Source organism: Homalodisca vitripennis, unplaced genomic scaffold (assembly GCF_021130785.1).
Source record: "Homalodisca vitripennis isolate AUS2020 unplaced genomic scaffold, UT_GWSS_2.1 ScUCBcl_1281;HRSCAF=4702, whole genome shotgun sequence".
Lineage (NCBI taxonomy): Eukaryota > Metazoa > Arthropoda > Insecta > Hemiptera > Cicadellidae > Homalodisca > Homalodisca vitripennis.
The window spans coordinates 1-22,059 of NW_025777437.1; the positions used below are offsets into that span (position 1 = coordinate 1).

General features: G+C 36.8%; 1 protein-coding gene across 1 annotated transcript in view; it reads right to left on the reverse strand.

Moving 5' to 3' along the window:
* Positions 1–2,492: 2,492 nt before the first annotated feature.
* Positions 2,493–22,059, reverse strand: part of LOC124371368 (transcription initiation factor TFIID subunit 2-like) — a 62,091-nt gene continuing 42,524 nt past the window's right edge. The window contains 8 exon segments of the mRNA XM_046829698.1: positions 2,493–2,825; positions 3,379–3,529; positions 4,415–4,485; positions 4,488–4,639; positions 7,467–7,678; positions 12,612–12,805; positions 16,734–16,874; positions 17,672–17,924. Of these exon segments, the coding sequence (XP_046685654.1) occupies positions 2,508–2,825; positions 3,379–3,529; positions 4,415–4,485; positions 4,488–4,639; positions 7,467–7,678; positions 12,612–12,805; positions 16,734–16,874; positions 17,672–17,924 (1,492 nt within the window). The 3' untranslated portion in view covers positions 2,493–2,507.

The window sequence follows — 22,059 nt, forward strand, 5'->3', positions numbered from 1 at the left end:
ATTTCTTGCCAAAGGAATTTTTAAATTTACATTGTACTTAATATTCACTAGAATCTTTACTAATCAAAAAATATTTTATATCGTCTTGGATGTATTATTGATGATTTAAATATTAATACTCTGGAATATTAATATCAACAATCCAAGTCGTTATAGATCTCTTAAGTGATCAGTATACCATTTGAGTTTTAGCTTAGAATTATTAACAGTTCTGGTTTTAAAAGGGCAGCACAGATCAAAAATAGTTCAAAATCTTTTCATAAAAATGTAAAATAATATAGTGTTATTATCACTATTTGCAAATATGGCTGGCCAATTAGTAAATGTTAAATAAGAGATTAAACTTTCAATGTTTACTAGGAGCTAGACATCTCACCTCAATCTGCTTTACCCGAGAATTCTTTGTAAATTGCAATTCAAGGACAAGGGATATTTCAATCATGTTATGATCAGACAAACATTCACTTAAAACCTTGGCCTGAAAACAATTGTCACCCAAATTGGTCACAACATTGTAGAGGCAGGCATTGCCTCTTGTCGGGAGATTTACAGTCAATTTACAATCCACTGATCTTAAAATGTCTTTTAAATTGTTAACACTAGATAAGTTAGCCTTCAAAAAGTCAATGTTGAAATCCCCGCACAAAATAATAGAACATTTAAACTCAATTAGGTGATCAAGCAAACGTTCAAAGAGACCCATAAAGGCGTCCATATTCCCTCCAGGAGGCCTATATAGTGCTAATAAAATTATTTTATACTCAGTCAACAGGACTCTCCCGCCACTTCAGTGTTCATCTCGCTGCAAAATTCATCAACATCAATAACGTTGAACCTGATACCCTGCCTCAGTAGGATACCCGAGCCCCCACGTTGATTAATAGATCGGCAGTACATACTAGCTGATAGAAAGCCCTGGATATTAACCAAATCAGAAGTCAGTCGAGAGCACCAATGTTCGCTGACACAGAGTCCAAGATAACAAAACCTCCAGCATGTCACGTTTGTCCATTAAAGACTGAGCATTTAAAGTGATTTGTATACTGATAATAAGCCGATACAGGTCTTTGATAAAAACACTTTATTCTTCTGTTTTTTAAGGTGCTGAATTCAAATATGATACTTAAAAAGTGTCACCCACCATTTTCCCACATTTTCTTGTTAAATTTATTATATTAACCCTCCAACTGATGACTGATGACACAGACGTTCATCAATACCACTTGTGAACTGATAAGATGGCACAGCCGTCGGTCAACTTTCCGCTATTATTACGCGAAAACAGTTTAAGTTATAAAGACATAATATAACTTTGCACCAATCGAGTCTTCTACTCATAAATATCAATTCATTTTATATAGTTTATATTCGTATATTCCACGTTGTCAGCTGATATGGATTCAAATGCCATACATCATACAGCTGACGCACTGCACAGCCTTGACGTTCTTTGTTGCTACTGTTGCTAGGTTATTATGTAGACTAGTTGTTTATAATTATTGATTGTTATCATTGTTCAACAAATGATATACGTGAACTATTGGATGATGAAAATATTAGTTCTGATGAAGAAAGTGACATATCGGCAAACAAAGTGCATGATAATATTTCTTTGTCAGATTTGTTTTCAGGTAGTCTGGATGATTATGAACCAGTGGAATATGAAATGGGTTGTGAACAAACCGATAATGACAGTGACAACAATTCATCACTATCTGATATTCGTCTTGCCCAAAGAATTCATCAAACACCAATATGGATAAGTGTACTGCCAAAAAAGTAGTACATACTATACATTTTGATCAAAAACTTGTTTGTGTTGTAAATAAATGTATATATGTTATAATCTTTTTGTTCATTACAAAACTGTGTATATTTTCTACATTTACAGTATCTTACTGTAAATGTACTTTCAAGTCATGTGAAAGTTACGTAGAGTGAAACTTAGAAAACCAAAACTTTACAATACACATTTAGCTACTTATGTACAAATAAAAAAACAATACTCTAGTAATTGCATATTTTACATTTTCTCTGGTTTGCAACAAAAATATATAACACTTATTACTCAGCATTTAGCATATATTTTTTTTTAATATCTGAAAAATATGTTGTGCAAAGACAAAAGCCAGTGTATTATTCTGGGAGTTTCTTATTATTAGTCGGAGGGTTAAGAGATGACTGTCTGGACACACTGTATTTGGATTTATGGACAATCTAACTTGAGTAGAAGAGAAATCATCTTTTCATGTTCTTTATTTCGTAATTGGACAAGACTATACATTTTAAGATATGTTAATTGATTGCTACATCACTGGATACAATTACTGTGTAGATAATCTATGTTTCTGTACTTTTATCTTGTCCTGCAAAGCTTAAACTAATAAGCAACTGTACAATGTGAGTAAAGTGTGGATATGGAACTATTTAAAATTTAATTTCAATAAATTAGGCTAAATTTGTATCAGTAACTAATTCTCTAACCTCCGAAAGCAGAAAAACCACTACTACTCATAGCAACAATAACAGTAAATAATGTCCAGAAAGGAAGAGGAAGCCCAGCTAACAAAGTATTTATGTTTTGGTGCTTGTACATACAGCCCTGCTTTCAGGCCATCACGATATTGTAGATGCCCGAAAAGTCTAACCTTGCTCCTGGATGATTTGTTGGTATCGTCGGCACCGATGACCTCCACGGTGGCAACTCCAAGGTCGTCGGCGGTAACTACCTCCAGCTCTTTGAGTGGTGATGCCGCCTTGCGTTTGAGGGACATCGACACATCCATCGCCTCGGGCTGACTTTGTGACGGCTTCATCACCGACAACTGTGGACAGCAGAAAGAACACACACTTGAACTACATACTTTAGGAACAGTAACTGAAAGTATTGATAGTCTACTCAATTTATTATTTATATAGGTTAAGCAATTTTGTTATTTTATATTTGAAGTACTAGTTAATAATTTACCGCAACTGTAAATGAAGGCTTGATAGCCCTAACTCCACCTCTTTAATAAATGCATTTTTCATTTCATTCATATTCTATATCAAATATTAGTTACAGAAAGATTTAGGAGAAAAGACTTTCAAATTTTTCCATAACTGCTTGTCCAAACATCTTTTCTATAGACTGCAAGAACATTTTGAAGTAATGCCTCTAAAACTAGCCCTGGTTTTAAATCTATTTCTATGTGCAGTTTATTTTCACATAATATCCATACAATACCGATGGTAATGGTATTTTAACAAATTCTTATATTTGTATGGGATATGAGCCCAAGCGATTAAATGGTGAACTGATGGAGAACAATGTGCAACATAAATGTTGTCTTGAGAGATTCAACGTACTGACATTGTAATTCTACACAAACCACTAACTTCGGATTCTATGAAGGAATCGACTCGTTGAGGCTTCAGAAGAGCAGCCAGTTCAGGGATGGGCAGACAGGTGGGTCTCTTCTTTCCGTACAACACGTAGTAGAGATCCACCATAGAGCACCGCATCCGGGTGTCGTGGGACAACATACAGCTGGCAACAAGCAGGAACATGTCACTGTACGTGTGTCTACAATTGCCGATATACAACAAATAAATTAAATATCTAACATTTTTAATACAAGATCTCAATGTCTTCAAAGTGCAGAATCCTTAATATTTCAATTTGTGTTTCACATATCACTTTCTTCAAAGAATTACTACAAGACTTTTACAAGGTAGCTTTACAAACAAAATGACTATCAGTGTTGCAGGAGTTTATGCAAAGTCAGTATTGTGAGCATCTTTCCCCTTCTATTATCATCCCCGTAAAAGGTGTATATCAATCTGACTGTCTATCATTAAACCACTTGAAATTCCTTAAACACTCCCATTTATTTTAATAACTTCAAGCCACTTCAAGTAGCTGATTGAATTTTAGATTATCGACTCAGGTATCTGATTACCTAGAGATACTTCAACTTCATATTTCTGACTCTAAAATCGTTTGATCACTTTAGGTATCCAGTTCCTTGTACTGTGTTGTTTTAACTTTTTTGTATCAATATGCAATCATGTCAACACATTTAACTTCAAAATATTGTGCACATTTATGTGTTCGTCTAAATTAGATCTGACATCATTGAACCATTTAGATATTTCAATGGATGATAAACATAATCGAAAATATCACCAGTGACAGTTCATAGAATTTTGACTATCAACTGACATTCCTCCATGTGGTGAAACTTGTCGGGGTGAACTATTTCAGACTGAGAATATAAGAAATATACTGAAGTCTCAACAACAGAAATATTGTTTGGAAAATTGAGCATCTTTGACCATAATATCCTAAGGAAACATCATTACATTCATTTCAGAATTAAAGTGTTGCTTAAGAAAAAACCAAATTTATGCACAGGTCAATAATCCTATTTACTTGAACAGGTTCCATAGTCGGTTGACTAGATCCTCTCTGTCCAGTCGGTGTCGGTGAGTGTGGGAGTGGTGGAAGGGGGGTTGTCACACAACAGTCGCACTAGGCCTGACCTCACCCCGGGATCCGGGTCCTCCTCCGCCATATCAAGCAGATACTCCAGGTCTGACCACTTGCCGTCCAGTCCAGTGAAATCCACCAGCATCTCTAGAGCTGTCAGTCGCACCTCTGCCAACACAGTGTCACAAACACATTAACCACAGCAGATACTCCAGGTCTAACCACTTGCCGTCCAATCCAGTGAAATCCACCAGCATCTCTAGAGCTGTCAGTCGCACCTCTGCCAACACAGTGTCACAAACACATTAACCACAGCAGATACTCCAGGTCTAACCACTTGCCGTCCAGTCCAGTGAAATCCACCAGCATCTCTAGAGCTGTCAGTCGCACCTCTGCCAACACAGTGTCACAAACACATTAACCACAGCAGATACTCCAGGTCTAACCACTTGCCGTCCAGTCCAGTGAAATCCACCAGCATCTCTAGATCTGTCAGTCGCACCTCTGCCAACACAGTGTCACAAACACATTAACCACAGCAGATACTCCAGGTCTAACCACTTGCCGTCCAGTCCAGTGAAATCCACCAGCATCTCTAGAGCTGTCAGTCGCACCTCTGCCAACACAGTGTCACAAACACATTAACCACAGCAGATACTCCAGGTCTAACCACTTGCCGTCCAGTCCAGTGAAATCCACCAGCATCTCTAGAGCTGTCAGTCGCACCTCTGCCAACACAGTGTCACAAACACATTAACCACAGCAGATACTCCAGGTCTAACCACTTGCCGTCCAGTCCAGTGAAATCCACCAGCATCTCTAGAGCTGTCAGTCGCACCTCTGCCAACACAGTGTCACAAACACATTAACCACAGCAGATACTCCAGGTCTAACCACTTGCCGTCCAGTCCAGTGAAATCCACCAGCATCTCTAGAGCTGTCAGTCGCACCTCTGCCAACACAGTGTCACAAACACATTAACTACAGCCAAACCGAAACATGGTAATTTGTGAAAAAGGAGAAGGGTGAAAGGTGTTTTTCCATTACTTTCATTATGATGAACTTTCTACTCCAACAGAACTCTAGCTTATTGACTCGTGGTCTCCAATTACATATCATTACCCCAATCTTCCAAAAATTCTAGGCTTAATCACCGCTATAGTGATACAACCTTGAACTTTCCACATAAGAACAATGTTAAACCTGATTCACTTTTATGGGTTTATTTTTAATCAAAGCACTATGGGAGATGTATCTTTTTAAAAGATTTGTTTATAAATTATATACTTTTTGAATATTTAAACGATGAAAGGCAAAAACATTTAAAATTTTTTCTAAAACATTTTGAAAAATCAAAAACCATTTGGATGCATATTAATTAATTATATCTTTAAAATAAGCCATTTCCTATAATGCAATGGTATAAAATAAGTCTGTACAAGTGCATTAGGTTAAAAAATGTTCTTATGAGGCCAAAATCAAGATGGCTTCTAGTACAGCAAGCTGTTAAGGTTTAAGTGAAGTGCAAGCTAATTTGCAATACAGATGCTTTCACAATTTTTATATTAAAAATACTATAGTTCGCAACAGGCAAAATAAAGGTGTTACGTTTTGTGAAGTACATCCTAAAATATACTGGCTGCATATTGTGTTTCTAAATATCACAGAGGAATTTATTAATGTGAGTCATTTTAGCTAATACTAAGAGATTGGCAGATTGAGCAATGCACAATTATTGAGAGTCGTATCTGGCAGATAGATAATATTTGGCTTTATTTATATTATTATTATTTGGCTTAATATGGCTTTCACTTATGATAATATTTTAATTGTTGGATCGAAAATAGACCTTGCAGAAGTGATATTTTTAGTCCACAATATTAACCACAAAAATTAATTTAGCCAATTAAAAGCCAAGATCTACAGGACTTTACAAGCAGCCAAGAAATTTTTGGAGTTCACTGCTACTCCAATATTGGAACTATGAAACTATGGGCACATGTGATTTAATGTGACAGAATATTAGCATGTTTAAAACATATAAACCATGACCTGGAGGAATTTACTAGCCACCAACAACGTTTATGGGGTTCCATGCTGCTCAATATTGAAACTATGGGAACATGTGATTTAATGTGAACCATACAAACCCTGACCTAGAGTATTAGCATGTTTATAGCCTACTTTGACATCTCGTGTTGTGACATTCATTCTTGTTCTTAGGCTTTTTGGCTGTGATGTCTATATATTGTGCAGGACTGTGTTAGCATTGAAGTTGGTAAATGAGATTTTCTGTGAATCAGATGCCTTTTATCTTAGATACCTCCTTTGTTGATGAGCTTGTGAAGGTGTGAGTAGGTTGTTTTATGGAACATGTTTTGCACTTTTCGCTATAATACTAACCAGTCCCCAACATGCTGCAAGCCATAACTTTACAAACTTCAATAACTGTGTCCCAAATCCCAATAGTTAAATCATTACCAAAAGACTATAATCCCTTACAGTTAAGAAGTTGGGAACTGCAATCCAATGGGTAACAAAATCAAGAAATCCTCTAAATCTAACCCTGAGATTAGTTCCTTCCACCACTACCTTCAGCAGATTAACAGTTTTCATAGATATTTAATATAGTACTCAATATAATGTCAACAGTTATAAAGTAGTAACAGTGTCTGTAAAAAGTGGATTGCTAACACTGCTTCCCACATTGATTCTGCAACCCAAAGTGAATAGACAACTAGAATGTTCTCTATTGGTTGAAAAAGTTGCAGTTCAATCGAAGATTTCTAACTAAGTGTAAAACGCGTGTACTTTTATGTGTTCTTTCAATCAGTGGACCCTAAAAGACAGTTTTCAAGGTAAGTCTGCTGAACTTCCTATCAAGTAATAATGGATATGATTGATAAGCTCCATGATTTTGTCCGTAGAAGATGTAATTTGGATATGTAACATAAAATACTACAGTTTAAAATAGTTAAATCCTTATGAAACTTACCGACAAACTGGCCATAAGCCGCGTAGGTACGAAACAGGGTGGGGATGCTCGGAAGATGTCCGTACTTCTGAAGTTTTCTGATAGCGCGGAGACAAGCCTGTGTAACAGTTAGCTTGTAGCAGGGCAGAAGCTTCTCCAGATTAAGATTCCTTGTGATCTCCTCCAACACTAATCTAGTGTCTACAGACAGTGACTCTGCTGTTATTTCAGTCCTGGACAGATAACAAGGCTAGTTAGGTGGATGGATGATACTAGACATTGGCATTTACAACTTTGGTTGAGATTTCTGGTGATGTACCTTAACACCAATCTATTGACAACTGACAGTGACTGCTGTTATTTCTTCCTGAACAGATGTCAAGGTTGGTTTGGTGGATGGATGAGGTTGGATATTAGTATCTAGAGGATGAGATTTCTGGTGATGGCCTTCAACACCAATCTATTGACGACAGACAGTGACTGCTGTTATTTCTTCCTGAACAGATGTCAAGGTTGGTTTGGTGGATGGATGAGGTTGGATATTAGTATCTAGAAGCTGAGATTTCTGGTGATGGCCTTCAACATCAATCTATTGACGACAGACAGTAACTGCTGTTATTTCTTCCTGAACAGATGTCAAGGTTGGTTTGGTGGATGGATGAGGTTGGATATTAGTATCTAGAGGATGAGATTTCTGGTGATGGCCTTCAACACCAATCTATTGATGACAGACAGTAACTGCTGTTATTTCTTCCTGAACAGATGTCAAGGTTGGTTTGGTGGATGGATGAGGTTGGATATTAGTATCTAGAAGCTGAGATTTCTGGTGATGGCCTTCAACATCAATCTATTGACGACAGACAGTAACTGCTGTTATTTCTTCCTGAACAGATGTCAAGGTTGGTTTGGTGGATGGATGAGGTTGGATATTAGTATCTAGAAGCTGAGATTTCTGGTGATGGCCTTCAACATCAATCTATTGACGACAGACAGTAACTGCTGTTATTTCTTCCTAAACAGATGTCAAGGTTGGTTTGGTGGATGGATGAGGTTGGATATTAGTATCTAGAAGCTGAGATTTCTGGTGATGGCCTTCAACATCAATCTATTGACGACAGACAGTAACTGCTGTTATTTCTTCCTAAACAGATGTCAAGGTTGGTTTGGTGGATGGATGAGGTTGGATATTAGTATCTAGAGGTTGAGTTTTCTGGTGATGGCTTTGGGCAACACAGAAAGTGCAAAACTATCAAACTCATGTTAATGTAAGGAAAAAAATTTACAGAGCATGATGCTATCTGTGTATTTTATTCTATTCAAATTTCAAAATAATCTTTATTCCTTAGATTGTATATCAATACAAAGAATAGGTTGTATATAAAGTATTAACCTAAAAGAACTAAATATACTACATGTTCTTATGAGGAATACTAATAAACTTACTCTATATTCAACAATTTGTAAAACAAATGGTTTCAGAATCAGAATCAGAATCAGAATCATTTTTATTGCCATTTTTCTTTACAGAATTGACAAAGTCAGTCATAAAAACAATACATATTACAATAATGTTACAGTTAAAAAACAAAAAACAATCACAGTAAAATATACTGGCCTACAAAAGTATGGACATTTCATATGATGGGATAAACGCTAAGCATTAATAGCTACCTCTGAATTCAGAAACTCGTTTACAGAGTAGAAGGCCTGAGTGATGAGCCATTTGGAAATTTTTGATTTAAAAGTTTGTAAATCTAACACCCTCAACATTTCGGGAAGCTTGTTAAAGAGCTTGATTTGCAAATATTTATGACTCTTGCTGTATTTGGTTAATCTCATTGTAGGCAAAACTAAGTCATTAGCATGTCGTGTGTGATAATTATGTATATATTGTTTAAAACTTGTAAAATCTTCTACGTTTTCTCGTACATGAATTAAATTTTGAAAAAAATAAAATGCATGGAAGAGTCATTATATTATTGTTAATAAAATATGATTTACAGCTATCCCTATAACCTAGACAAAACATAATTCTTATAGCTCTTTTCTGCCACAGGAAAACTCTTTCTGCACCTACACTATTACCCCATAAAATGTTAGCATACAACCAAATGAGAATGAAAAAAAACTAAAGTAAGCAATTTTAAGTAACTTATTACTAACACAGCTCTTTAGTTTACGTAGTAAAAAACAAACTCTTGACAACTTTGAAATTACATTATTTGTATGCTCATGCCAGATAAGCTTAGAATCTAAAGTTATCCCTAAGAGCTTCACCGGTTTCAATATAGAGTCTTGCATTTCAATACTTTCTTAGACAGAATAGTATGTTTTCAGTTTTATTATCATTCATTTTTAAGAGATTAGAGTCAAACCACATAGAAGCTGTATTGATTACTCTATTAGTGTTACTAAGAACATCATGTACACAGTTGCCCTTTACTATTATAGATGTATCATCCGCGTACAATACGGTATTACAGTTCAAATTGATTGGTAAGTCATTGACATACAAAATAAATAAGAGGGGGCCAAGGACAGAGCCCTGAGGGACCCCAGCAAGGACCTCTTTTACAGACGAATCTTGACCACCAACACTGACCATATGTAGTCTACCACACAAATAAGTTCTGAAGAACTGTAAGGTATCATTACATATTCCATAATACTGCAATTTATTTAATAAAATATCATGAGAGATACTGTCGAAAGCCTTGCTGAGGTCCAACAGGGTCAATCCCAAGTACTCATGATCCTCAAAACTTGTCAATATCTGAGACACAACATTGGTCTAATGCCTTAAACTGTTGAGTAGCCCGGCCTAAACCCAAATTGGCTATTTGATAAGATTTGATTTACATCTAGGAAATCCATGAGCTGATTTTTAACACAAGTCTCTAATATTTTAGAAAAAACCGAAACAATCGTTATTGTTCTATAATTATCTACACAGGATCTATCGCCCTTTTTAAACAAGGGGATACTTTTTGAAAGTTTTTTAAACAATTTGGAAAACGTGAGGAAGACAAACTAAGATTAATTACATAAGTCAAGGGCTTGATTATAAGAGGAGCAATGAATTTCACTATTTTATTGGATAAGCCATATATATCCTCACACTTAGATGGCTTTTTAAGATTTAACTATGGCACATATTTGTTTCTCATCTATTTCTTTAAAAATAAAACTGACCTGTGAACTTTTAGCATTAGCAAGGTAAACACTGTGTCTTAAACTATTATTATTGTTGGTCTGATACTTACTAAGTATTTCCTTACCAATATTAATGTAGTGGTCGTTAAATTTATCTGGAGCTATCTGTGGCAGATTATCATCAGTACTAAAATGATTTCCTGCTTCCAATTTTATAACCTTTCCAGGCAGCTAAGCACTTTATTATTGGCTTCATTGATAAAATGTATCATTACACCTTATTTTGGCTTCTTTAATTCTTTCTCTGTACATTTTCTTTTGCAAGTTATAGCAGTTCCTTAAAGCTACATTGTCCCTATAAGCTGGTTATTTTCAACATATCCCCAAGGTAATTAACAATATATTTCTCATGTTATGGAGAGACTCATCAAACCATTTGGAGTTACCAGTTTTCTTTTTATTTTGTAAATTAACAGACTTTTGAATCATTGGACAAAAGTAATTGTATAAACACATAAGATTATTTATAAAGTATTCAAAAGCAGCATTAGTGTCTGTAATTTCAAACAGACTATACCAATCAAACTGAGATAATTGTTCAGCAAATGAGTTTACATTATTTTCCTTTACTCTTCGAAAGGAGATCTGTTTCACCATAGGGGTTACAGATGGGGACACAGAAATTAAACAGAATCATCTCATGGTCCGAAATCTGGTAATTCCACAGACAGCACCTAAAACAGTTTTTATCTAGATTTGTAACAATATTATCAATAATATTATTATACCTAGTTGGAGTGTCATTGACATGATATAAATTAAAAGATTTAAGTAAGTTAATGAGCATAACTGTATTAACATCATTAACTTTTGAAAAATCTATATTAAAATCTGCTCCCAGAACAATCTTACTCTTGGGTTTCCTATTACAAATAAAATGTAGTAAATATTCAAGATAAGTAAAAAAATATGTTACTATTACTATCTGGTGTTCTATACAAGGAGATAAATATTACATTAAAAGTATTTACATATATACAAGCAGGCTTCCAGAAGTCTGGGGCAGGTTAGATGTGAGACGTCAATTATTTCAAATTTAATATAATCTTTAATTAAAATAGAGGCCCCTCCATAGGGCTCGCTTCTACAATACGCTGAAGCTAATTGGAAACCACTGGGCACATATAACTTTACTTCATCCTCAAGGAGCCAATGTTCATTAATTAGAACAACATCACAAGTGGCTTCATCCAAGACCACTGCTAATTCGTTTACTTTATTTCTTATGGATTGAACATTTAAGATGTAGCACATTCACCCACATATCCTTACCAGACCTCTGGAAACCAAGATCTAAATCACCTCTACAAAATTTAACACTATTTGAATAGAGGCTCGTCTCTATGGTGGTGCAGCCAGATCTGATAGTGGACAGTTTTCCAAAGAGGCCCCGCTCTTCCATTACCCCATCTATGAGAAGCTCAGAAGTCGTTTGTTTAAATTTAACAATATTAGTAATATTTTTGATATAATTTGGAAGTTTATTAACAGATTTTGTTCTCATATACATGTTTTGTTTGAAAGAATGTAAGTCTATGGGTTGGTAAGTAATTTCTTTTCCTTGTATTGTAATTTAACAATATTAGTAATATTTTTTGATATAATTTGGAAGTTTATTAACAGATTTTGTTCTCATATACATGTTTTGTTTGAAAGAATGTAAGTCTATGGGTTGGTAAGTCATTTCTTTTTCTTGTATTGTAATTATATGATAACCATGAGAATAAAATAAAAACAAAAATGTGATTTTAATTGATTAAAATTCAAAATCTCTATTACTCTCTAGGGTTTTTTAAAACTGTCTGAAAAATGAACTTTGCAGTATTTCTAGATGAATAATTTAATATTGTCTCATAAAGATTTTCTAAATGTATACTATGACAACCAGACAACATGTAACTTAGTCATTAACTTAGGTTAAGCTTTACAAGGTTGGTTGTGACAACTCCTTACCCCTGTTGTATGACAGATATCACTGGAGTGACAGAAGCTCCCAGAGCCTCGATTAGTGATGCCCTGTAGTAATTGTCTGAGAACCGGTTCTTGGAGTTGTCATTGTACTTGAACAGGTCAAGTAGAAACTGGATCACTTCTTGGGGACATATTCCGTGGCTGTTCCTCAACCCTGCCATTGCCACTGGGATTGTCTGTGGATCAAACAATATGTAAATCACCCCACATTAGAAGTCACTTGAACTGGTTCTTGGAGTTGTCTCTAAATTTGCACAGGACTAACAGGAAGTGATTCAAATCTTCTGACAGATCCTATGGCTGTTAATCAATGGTGATATTTCCTTTGTAGTTGCCTATAAAGAACTAAAAACTCAGTATTTTTATATTCTCAGTAGACATCATGGGACCCTTGTAAAATAAAACTGACTCAACATGTACTTTAAAAGTTCCAGAACAAATAATAGTAAACGAACAATACTAAACAAAGTAAAGGCAGGATGTGAACCTGATATTGAACCCAAGCTCAAAGTTGTATCATTACTTTTGACAAGTAGTGTTTAATTTGTTAATTTTAATATTTATATGAAATTATTTTATTTTGAATTTTTTCATTATTTGATGTTTATACAAGGGGATACCCAAAAGTCCCCGGAATAGCTATGCTGTAGGTGGAACTTGCGTAGTACAAATTCTCGCCGCTTGGCTCTTGTAGCACTGCTCTTTGCCAGCTCAGTGCTGCCTGTTGGGTTGACCTTACGTGTTCTGTCCCCATGCAGTAATAGTTTTTGCTAGTGCTGTTTTGTGATTGTGCCGTTTTTTACGATGGCAACTGAACAGCGTGCAGCTGTGAAGTTTTGTTTTCTGTTTGCCAAGAACGCCGCTGAAACACTTGAAATGTTGAACACAGCCTACAAAGACCACGTTATGGGGAAAACCAAAGTGTACGAATGGTTTTCTCGATTTAAAAATGGTGACATGTCACTTCACGACCTTGTTCTGGACGACCATCGACTTCCCGAACAGACGAAAATCTTGAGAAAGTGAAATAAATTGTGCTTGCAGACCGAGGACGAACTATCGAGCAAATATCAGAGGCTAGTGGGCTGTCATGGAGCTCAGTTCAACGGATTTTAACCGAAGACTTGAACATGAAAAGGGTTGGCGCCAAGTTTGTGCCTCGTGCTCTCACTGACTTTCAAAAGGAACGTCGAATTGAAGCTTGCCGTGATTTGAAGCAGCAACTTGAAGCCGATCCAGATTTGTCAAAAATAATTACACGTGTCAAATCTTGGTGCTATGGGTACGACCCAAAAACCAAACAACAATCCAGCCAATGGAAGACGGAATCATCACCCAGACCAAAAAAATGCCGTCAAGTCAGATCGAGTGTCAAAACAATGCTCATTTGTTTTTTTGATGTAAAGGGGATTGTCCATTCAGAATTTGTTCCACCAGGCCAGACAGTAAATCAGGTGTTTTATCTTGAAGTCTTAAGAAGACTACGGAACAGCATTCGTCGCAAAAGACATGATTTGTGGCAAACAGGGGACTGGTTTTTTCACCACGACAACGCGCCTGCGCACACAGCAATCTCTGTCACCCAGTTTTTGGCTAAAAATGCATGGTTTCACTACCACATGCACCTTACTCACCAGATCTGGCTCCGTGCGACTTCTTTTTATTCCCACGAATGAAAAGGGACATGAAAGGTCTCTGATTTGACAGCGTGGATGATGTCAAGAAAAAAGCAATGGAGGAATTGGCAGCCATCACTGACGAGGAGTACAAAACATGTTTCGAACAGAGGAAACAACAATGGAGGAATTGGCAGCCATCACTAACGAGGAGTACAAAACATGTTTCGAACAGAGGAAACAACAATGGAGGAATTGGCAGCCATCACTAACGAGGAGTACAAAACATGTTTCAAACAGAGGAAACAACAATGGAGGAATTGGCAGCCATCACTGACGAGGAGTACAAAACATGTTTCAAACAGAGGAAACAACAATGGAGGAATTGGCAGCCATCACTGACGAGGAGTTCAAAACATGTTTCGAACAGAGGAAACAACAATGGAGGAATTGGCAGCCATCACTGACGAGGAGTACAAAATATGTTTCGAACAGAGGAAACAACAATGGAGGAATTGGCAGCCATCACTAATGAGGAGTACAAAACATGTTTCGAACAGAGGAAACAACAATGGAGGAATTGGCAGCCATCACTAACGAGGAGTACAAAACATGTTTAAAACAGAGGAAACAACAATGGAGGAATTGGCAGCCATCACTGACGAGGAGTACAAAACATGTTTCGAACAGAGGAAACAACAATGGAGGAATTGGCAGCCATCACTAACGAGGAGTACAAAACATGTTTCAAACAGAGGAAACAACAATGGAGGAATTGGCAGCCATCACTGACGAGGAGTACAAAACATGTTTCAAACAGAGGAAACAACAATGGAGGAATTGGCAGCCATCACTGACGAGGAGTACAAAACATGTTTCGAACAGAGGAAACAACAATGGAGGAATTGGCAGCCATCACTGACGAGGAGTACAAAACATGTTTCGAACAGAGGAAACAACAATGGAGGAATTGGCAGCCATCACTAACGAGGAGTACAAAACATGTTTCAAACAGAGGAAACAACAATGGAGGAATTGGCAGCCATCACTGACGAGGAGTACAAAACATGTTTCAAACAGAGGAAACAACAATGGAGGAATTGGCAGCCATCACTGACGAGGAGTACAAAACATGTTTCAAACAGAGGAAACAACAATGGGATAAGTGTGTTAGGTTTTCATATTTATTTATACTAATTAATTTAATTTACATATTAATATATTTTCTTACTGATAACCAAAATTGTGTATTTTATTTAGAATTGCTCATTGTCCACCATTGTTTGATACCATGTTAGTCATAAAGGAATCTATTTTCATTGTATCTTTGTACACACACACATGTATCCCAAATTATAGTGGTCCGACTGTGATGTAGAATAAGGTGACTTGTGTCGACCAATCACAGGCGTCCTAGGAAACGCGGACGAGAAAAGCCCTCAGACGCATCTTAGGCAGTTCTTTTAAAGACTCCGTATTGCTCGGTCGTACGTTAAAACCAGCATTAACTTAATTTGGGCCGTGCCCCCTTTTCCTTGTTGTTGTGAACCTTTGAGCCGTTCTATGGCAATTAGAAGCCTTGCCACTTCATCGTGTAATTGTCGTCAACCCCTTACCGGACTTTATCTTTTTAACGAGCCAAAAGCTAACTTTGTCCCTGTGGAACATCAGCGTTCGTGAGTGAACCGAGGATAGTGTCTAGTGAATGTGGAATCTTCATACATCAACAAGAACTCCAACAGTGCAACATTCCTTGGAAGCAACCCAGGTCGAACTGCAATCAACTGAACTTCATTTGTGTTAAGGTATCAAGACAATGGACGGTGCAAGGTAACAGTGCTTCATTATTCTTATGGTCCTTCGTAATTAGAGACAATTTTCTCCTCAATCAAGATTGTTAAAAGCTTCAACTAATTTCGGACATTATTTTGGACATTTAATAGAAACGAAAACCATTTTAACTCTTTGTATTCATGATTTAACTGTGTGCTTTTGTCTAATAGTATGTTCTTTGATCTTATTCTGTGTTTTTATTTTTCCCCATTTGAACTAACAATTATTCTTAGAAGCTCAAAAGTAATTTTAAAATATGAACCTCAATCTTGTAAATCAACGTATAGGCTCCATTTGCTCAGTTATCGAAGTGCAGAACATTAAGAGTTATTAAAACCTCAACCACTATACATTACATTGTTTCATTTTGAGTTTAATATTATACATTTTTATTGGTCCTTCAAACAAAGTGTATAAAGCGCAATGGAGAATACTTTGAAGGTGATAAGTTTGTTTTGTAAAAAAAATAAATATATGTATATTTAAAACAAAATTCCGGTTTTTTGGGTACCCCCTCATATTTCCATGTTGTCTGTGCCTTTTTTCTATATGTTAATGCCTATGACAACAATTGCAGGTATAATACAAAAAATATAAATTTCTTTACAGCCTAAATCTCAAATAAGAGTGAGTAAAATACTGTAATGGTCCTTACCTTCTGCAAGAAATAGTGTTGTAGGTTTTGGAAGTTGTTTTGACGGATGATCTTCGGACACGAGAACGATCCATAAAGTTTTCTAAAGATTGCCAACATGGCTGGTGGCCCCGCCCAGTTGCTGACCATGGCATTAGCCACCTGTGTGCACAATAAATAGCTCTTATTGTATCAAACATCTAAAGCTGTATAAAAGCTACAGCTAATATTGTTACTTAATTTTAACTTTAAGTAACTACCGCTAAAGAGTCAGTGGAAATAGCTCATCATCACTTCAGTAGATTCTTCACCACAATAGTGGAAGAACTCTCCAAAACAACAAAATTAATCACAGTGTAATTAATCAGCATGCAATATCAATAGCAGTAAATAAATGCCAGTTCAAATTTGTAGGAGAGGAAGAAGAAGAAAAAAAAGCTATAGAGACTTTAAAATCTAAAACATCACCAGGAATAGACGATACAAGGACTATCCAGAAAGCAGATTACATTTTGATATCTAAGAAACAAAGTAAAAGAAAAAAATTGTATTACTTACATTTGAAAGAAACAATAAAATAGTATTTTTCAATAATAGAAATGTAGGTGAGCTAGTTTTGAAATTCCAACTATAACATTTTGTCACCTGAGACTTCAATCCCCCCTGAGTCACACCCTCCCGCAGTTTTTGGGGAGTGTGTGCTTCCGCTCCATAGACTGTAATTTGGTTTAGCAATTCACTTGTGTTACCCAAGTCTCGTCTCCTGTAATGATTCAATCGAGCAGCAAGTCACCATCTTTTCTGTGTGTCCAAAAATTTAAATGAAGCAGGCATAAACTGGTTTTTGTGGGTTTTCGTACCCATCTTGAACAACATTTATGGTAACCTAACTTCTGTGTAACAAACCCCGTTAACGCTCAGCTAATCAGAACTAGTACAACACGAGACGAGTGACTGACCTTGGTGAGACAGTGAGCGGCCCGGCACCGCACCTGGACATAGACCTGGTCATTCTCTATGGTGTCGGTGAGAGCTAGCCTCGACGCAGGGGTGGAGAAGTGCTCTAGGGCAGTTATAGCCTCGAGCTGTGCCGTCACATCACGTTCGTGTCTCAGCTGGTACTGCCACTGGTAATCTGGTTGCTCTATTACTGTGCAACGCAGCAGAGTCATTTCTGGATCCAGTCGTATCCACAATACAGGAGAGTCTGCACTGCACACAAATACATCATTACTGTCAGACTTGGTACAACTTCAAGTTTATAGCTTATTTCACTCTCTAGGTGTCCTGCAACCAGACAGACCTAGGGCAGTTATAGCCTCGAGCTGTGCCGTCACATCACGTTCGTGTCTCAGCTGGTACTGCCACTGGTAATCTGGTTGCTCTATTACTGTGCAACGCAGCAGAGTCATTTCTGGATCCAGTCGTATCCACAATACAGGAGAGTCTGCACTGCACACAAATACATCATTACTGTCAGACTTGGTACAACTTCAAGTTTATAGCTTATTTCACTCTCTAGGTGTCCTGCAACCAGACAGACCTAGGGCAGTTATAGCCTCGAGCTGTGCCGTCACATCACGTTCGTGTCTCAGCTGGTACTGCCACTGGTAATCTGGTTGCTCTATTACTGTGCAACGCAGCAGAGTCATTTCTGGATCCAGTCGTATCCACAATACAGGAGAGTCTGCACTGCACACAAATACATCATTACTGTCAGGCTTGGTACAACTTCAAGTTTATAGCTTATTTCACTCTCTAGGTGTCCTGCAACCAGACAGACCTAGGGCAGTTATAGCCTCGAGCTGTGCCGTCACATCACGTTCGTGTCTCAGCTGGTACTGCCACTGGTAATCTGGTTGCTCTATTACTGTGCAACGCAGCAGAGTCATTTCTGGATCCAGTCGTATCCACAATACAGGAGAGTCTGCACTGCACACAAATACATCATTACTGTCAGACTTGGTACAACTTCAAGTTTATAGCTTATTTCACTCTCAAGGTGTCCTGCAACCAGACAGACCTAGGGCAGTTATAGCCTCGAGCTGTGCCGTCACATCACGTTCGTGTCTCAGCTGGTACTGCCACTGGTAATCTGGTTGCTCTATTACTGTGCAACGCAGCAGAGTCATTTCTGGATCCAGTCGTATCCACAATACAGGAGAGTCTGCACTGCACACAAATACATCATTACTGTCAGGCTTGGTACAACTTCAAGTTTATAGCTTATTTCACTCTCTAGGTGTCCTGCAACCAGACAGACCTAGGGCAGTTATAGCCTCGAGCTGTGCCGTCACATCACGTTCGTGTCTCAGCTGGTACTGCCACTGGTAATCTGGTTGCTCTATTACTGTGCAACGCAGCAGAGTCATTTCTGGATCCAGTCGTATCCACAATACAGGAGAGTCTGCACTGCACACAAATACATCATTACTGTCATACTTGGTACAACTTCAAGTTTATAGCTTATTTCACTCTCTAGGTGTCCTGCAACCAGACAGACAGACAATAATAAAAATTGTATATCACCGTTACTGCATGAATAAGTTACATGTGTTTAGTATCACATTTTAAAACCTCATATGATTGTACTCAGCTTGTTTACTCATTTATTTATTCTGCTATGTTCTTGTTGCCATCGTGGTTTGCCATAAGACCCAATGTAAAAATATTTGCTGCTCAGTCAAATCTTAATAAAGTAACACACACCATCATGGAACTCAGTGTTGCCTGTACAGAAATTAAGTTTCACACAACATTTTAAGCCCAGTTCTTTTAAGAAATATTGTGCAGGCAAATTAAATGAAATGAAATACGTGTATTGTCATTAATCAACAGTGGTTGCAATAGACATAGTCAAACTTACATTTAGCCTTAGTGTAGATTTAATCTTAGGTATTAAAGGTTACATTCAAATTAAATGGGTTAAATAAATTACATTCATAGACAGACAGATAGACTGACATAAAGAAATGAAATTTTCCAGTATCTCAAGTGACAGGCTTCGCTAACACTCAGCCAATAAAGCTATACCCAAACAAGCATTCTTAACATGTTGAAATTATAAGAGAAATTAGTGTTATTTGTAATATATAGTAATTCAGAATAGGCTATACACCAAAATGTGCATCATATAAAGCAATGGTGAGTGGAGAAAACAATGTGTGTGTTCAAATAATGGAGAACAGTCTAAATTAATTTGTAAATAATATATTCGCATGTAGCCAAATACTAGCTCAAGAATACAGACGGGATCAGTGAACAAACTATTAGAGACTTAAAAAGAATAAAAGATGATCTTTTACAATTTGCATGTTTGTCTGATTCATCTGCTGCAATAACTAAAACAAATTGAGTCATCCAATTAATGGACCAATATGCACAGAAAAAGCAAAATTATCTTAGTACCCTAGGCTTAGACGGTTCATTTGATGCATAATGTGGATGACTCACAGTTTAAACTGTAAGAATCAGGCTGCAGCAGAATAGTTCTCAAAATAGAATTCAATAAATTTGTTTTGGATAAAAATTTATCCACAAGTTCATGACTTTTTGAAAACAAAAAATCTTCCAGAAAAAGCTGTTTTGGCGTTAGGTAATGCTACATCACACCCAGGTGCATCTCTTCTGAAGTCTGATGACCGAAAAATGTTTGTTAAATATTTACTCTCAAATGTCACAGCAATAATTCAGCAAACGGATCACAGTGTAATTGCAAGTGACAAGCAGACTTATCGCTCAAGCATTTTGATGAAATTCATTAATGAAGGAAATAATTTCAAATCATTTTTTAAGGGTTTGTCTCATAGATGCTAATATATGAATCTTCTGCCGCTGTTTGGGACAAAGTGAAAGCTTCAACATTGACAAAATTGTTGAAAAACGTATTCACGGATATTATCAGGATGAAGAATTTGCTGACTTTGATAATGTCGAAGTAACATCCTCAGCACCTTTGGCCCAACTAGCTAATAGTGTTGCAGGTGGAGAGAATGTTGACAAAGCGAATGTCAATGAATAGTAAAATACTGACAAACACTTGCTGGCCTTTATGAAGTTTTGAAGATAATGAAATTGTAATATGTGCACAAAGAATCGTTGATAGTGAAAGTGACAGCGAATAGTGTGAGAAGGGGAAGAAGGTTTGCCATTTGAGCCCAAGGTCACAAACGGAACAGCAATAAATCACATTGAGTGTTTGCTAGATTATTGGAGGGGCAGGAAGAAAGTTTCATTGTGACAAACTGATTTTGCGGAATTTACATTTGATAATAATAAGGAAGTTATAGTTAAAGATACTATTTCAAAATTATAAAACATAATAGTGAACATATCTATATAAATAAAAATGAATTTCCGTTCGTTAGTCTCGCTAAAACTCGAGAACGGCTGAACCGATTTGGCTAATTTTGGTCTTGAAATGTTCGTGGAAGTCCAGGGAAGGTTTAAACGATGAGAAAATATAACACAATTCCAAGAAAAATACTAAAAACGACAATTTGATTTTCCCATACAAACTGTTCTTACCTGTCAAACGTTTGATTGATGTTCATGTTTAACTTAATTTAATTTAACAGCTGTAAGTAACAAATACAAATAACGAAGTGTCTCAGTATCATATGTTTACTTACTACTGCATGCAATTTTGGGTAAAAAAGCTGTCGCCATTATAGGTTAACATTATTAGTGCAAGAAAACATTAATATCAGATACTGCTTACAATGCCGAGAAGAAAACGATCTAACATAGGTCGTCGAAGTAAATCGAATGTACGGCGAGCTACCTCACGCGCTAATCGCACTGATGACCAGCAAGAGACTGATAATGATAACAGTCGTATTGGTATGGCACATTTGCGTTCTACAATAAATCAGAATGAAGTGGATAGACAAAGAATGCAACGAGTTCGGGCACATCAATCACAACAGCAGCGAGCCCGGGAAAAGGAAATTGACCGATTCCGCAAACGCAATGCTCCTGTGATCCTCAAACTGTGATCGCTCCTGTGACGCAAACTCCTACGATCCAGAAATCGATTATAGTGCCGACAAATAAACATATATTGATCAGTCTTTATGGTAAGAAACATATTTTCTTAAATTTCTCGGCACTTGAAAAAATCGACACTTGAATCTTAAACAATATAACTTTCGAATGATGAGGGTTAAAATTAAATGTTAAACTCCACCTCTATATCTAAATTATTTATAAACCCGGCTTGCTAATGATGTCTTCACTTTGCTCGCTAGGACCTGACAGCGTGGCGGGAGGACTTGGTGACTCGGACAAGTTTGGCACAGCCAGAATATTGCCGATGTTGTGCTCTGATTTTCTTCTATCTCATCCA